We start from the raw sequence: 2608 nt of genomic DNA, 5'->3' as shown, positions 1-2608 counted from the left end.
ATATATATATATATATATATATATATATATATATATAATCATAATAATATATATACAAGAGCGATGGAAGCTGTACTAATTCAAAGGTAATATTTATCTCCCACTTAAAGAAGATGTTGTGTTAGAACACAGAATACCGCATTATTTACCATGAAAGAACCGCTCATGAACTTGCGGTGCATATAAGCGCTTGGGTTTATATCAGCTATGGCCACTGGCGCTGCCGCATAATGTCGTTTCGGCCTTCCTTGGCCTTGTCAATGACAGGCATCCACGGATGGATATAGCAGCCGATTCCCCCGTGTCGTAAATAGCTTGTGGGCTTATTAAAATATAATTCTCAGTGGCAGAATAAATAATAATGCCAAAAGATAATATCTATCGTCACTTAAACTGAATGTTGTGCTAGAACACAGAATACTGCGTTATTTACCACAACAGGACCTCTCGTATGGGCTTGTAATTCATCAAACCAGTCGCGTCTATAACATTTGTGGGTGATAACCGTCCGCTACAGCTGTTAAACGCAGACGTCTGCCATTGACGAAGTGAAGTGATGTCAAAATCACGCGATCTGGCAGTTCTGGCGGCCGTAAGGGACAGTTATTGCTTTTGTGCACCACGAATCTACATGAGAGGTTCTGTCTTGTGAAATAATGCAGTATTCTGTGTTCTAATACAACATCCACTTTAGGTAACGGATAGATAGATAGATAGATAGATAGATAGATAGATAGATAGATAGATAGATAGATAGATAGATAGATAGATAGACAGACAGACGGGCAGGCAGGCAGACGGACGGACGGACAGACAGACGGGCAGGCAGGCAGACGGACGGACAGACAGACAGAAAGACAGACAGAAAGACAGACAGATAGATAGATAGATAGATAGATAGATAGATAGATAGATAGATAGATAGATAGATAGATAGACCTATCTACACAAGTAAAATCTATACAGATGTAAACATATGTAAATATACCCAGACACATATGAACGTATATATATACATACGTAAACAGGTAGGTATAGATACACATTTGCATATACAAATTTACGCATATATTACGCACATCCTCTATCATTCCCATTGAAGTAGGAAAGAAGAGAGAAAACAAATATCCAAGGACGACTCACATTCACCATGGCAATGCGTGGCCACACACATCTTAAGCAGCAAATCAGACAATCAGCAAATCGGGCTTGTCAGTGGTTCTCCTCTCCCCAGCACCTAGATTGGATCTGCCGCTTTCCAAATTCCATCTGTTTGGCTAATCGAAACACAGCCTTTGGGGAGAGAGTAATTCGGTGACTCAGAAACGGTGAAAACGGTTGTGAGCACACCAGAATGTTTTCAAAGGGAAGCCAAAAGATGGGTTCGACACTGGTGTAAATTCATCACTTGCAATGGAAACTGTGCTGAATAGTACCTTTGTATAGAGAAGGCCATTGACACAAAGATTTTAATTTGGGTGAATAATACTTTTATGTTCGGTTGTTAAATATGATTTAACATTAGTATGAGAATTATTATACAAATAAAACTAATTTCTACTTACATCCTCAGGTACTTGATGTGGAGGGTTTAGGCATCCGTTGTAATTTGCTTTTTCTGCCCACGTGCCATTTTCACTGCACTTTCGTGTTGCGTTTTCTGAAATATAAAATATGTTTATAAATATCAGTTTGCTCTCTAGATAATTTTTCTCTTTTCTTTAGGTTCTCACAATATTTTTCATCACGGCAACATATATATTAAGAAAGTTTAATGGCCCTGCTCAGCATTTTTATGTGTTTCTATAGTCTAGTTTGTTTCTTTTTAAATCTATTTATACACACACACACACACACACACACACATGTATGTATGTATGTCTTCAAATATATTGTTTGCATAGTGTCTTAATAATATATTTGTAACTATAATTGAAATTTCATTTCTTTAGAGAGACTATCCACAGTTACCAGTTAGGCCTTTTCGAATTTACGACGGAGTGAAGTGTACCTTTCACAAACACTATTTTGTATCACATGTTATTCTACTTGAAATAAGATTACATTACCCTCTCAGAAACGGGATGAGATAGCCCAATCATACCAGGAATTAAATGCTGCTCTGTTACCTTCTTGCCTGAACCCATATTCAATGTGTATTAGAGCTTCAACGAATTAATGGTGTCTCCTATTACTAATACTTTACAGTCTCCTCTCAATGATGCAATATTCTCCGTCGCTCGCGACGCTGCGTTGTCAACCATCACTAATTCTGCACTCTTGCCAGTAACTGATATTGCAATATTTCCCGTCAATGTCATTACTCATTCTACCGTTACATTGTCTCAATTGTTAAATTGCTTATAAATATCAGCTATGTACCGATGCATATTATGTGTATGTGAGTGTTATAAACGATGCGAAAAGTTAATTTAATGAATTTTTCTCTATCGTGCGACGGTGAATTCTATTTTCTCGAAAGACTTCGTTGATGACAGATGGACACTATTAATCTGTACTTCGTTGGAGGGACTCTGTGTGTGTGTGTGTGTGTGTGTGTGTTTGTGTGTGTGTGTACATGTGTGTGTGTGTGTGTGTGTGAGTGTGT

General features: G+C 37.7%; 1 protein-coding gene across 2 annotated transcripts in view; it reads right to left on the bottom strand.

Annotated features, from left to right (window-relative positions):
- LOC106871453 (corticotropin-releasing factor receptor 2) overlaps positions 1–2608 on the bottom strand; it is a 280338-nt gene that overhangs the window by 152855 nt on the left and 124875 nt on the right. For both annotated transcript variants that reach the window (XM_052971021.1, XM_052971022.1), the window contains one exon: positions 1566–1660. In XM_052971021.1, coding sequence (XP_052826981.1) covers positions 1566–1660 — 95 coding nt within the window. The remainder of the gene's footprint in view (positions 1–1565; positions 1661–2608) is intronic.

This window comes from Octopus bimaculoides, chromosome 10, assembly GCF_001194135.2.
Source record: "Octopus bimaculoides isolate UCB-OBI-ISO-001 chromosome 10, ASM119413v2, whole genome shotgun sequence".
In the NCBI taxonomy this organism is placed as follows: Eukaryota; Metazoa; Mollusca; class Cephalopoda; order Octopoda; family Octopodidae; genus Octopus; species Octopus bimaculoides.
Note: the sequence above shows the minus strand (reverse complement) of the source record. Positions and strands in the feature narration are given on the sequence as shown.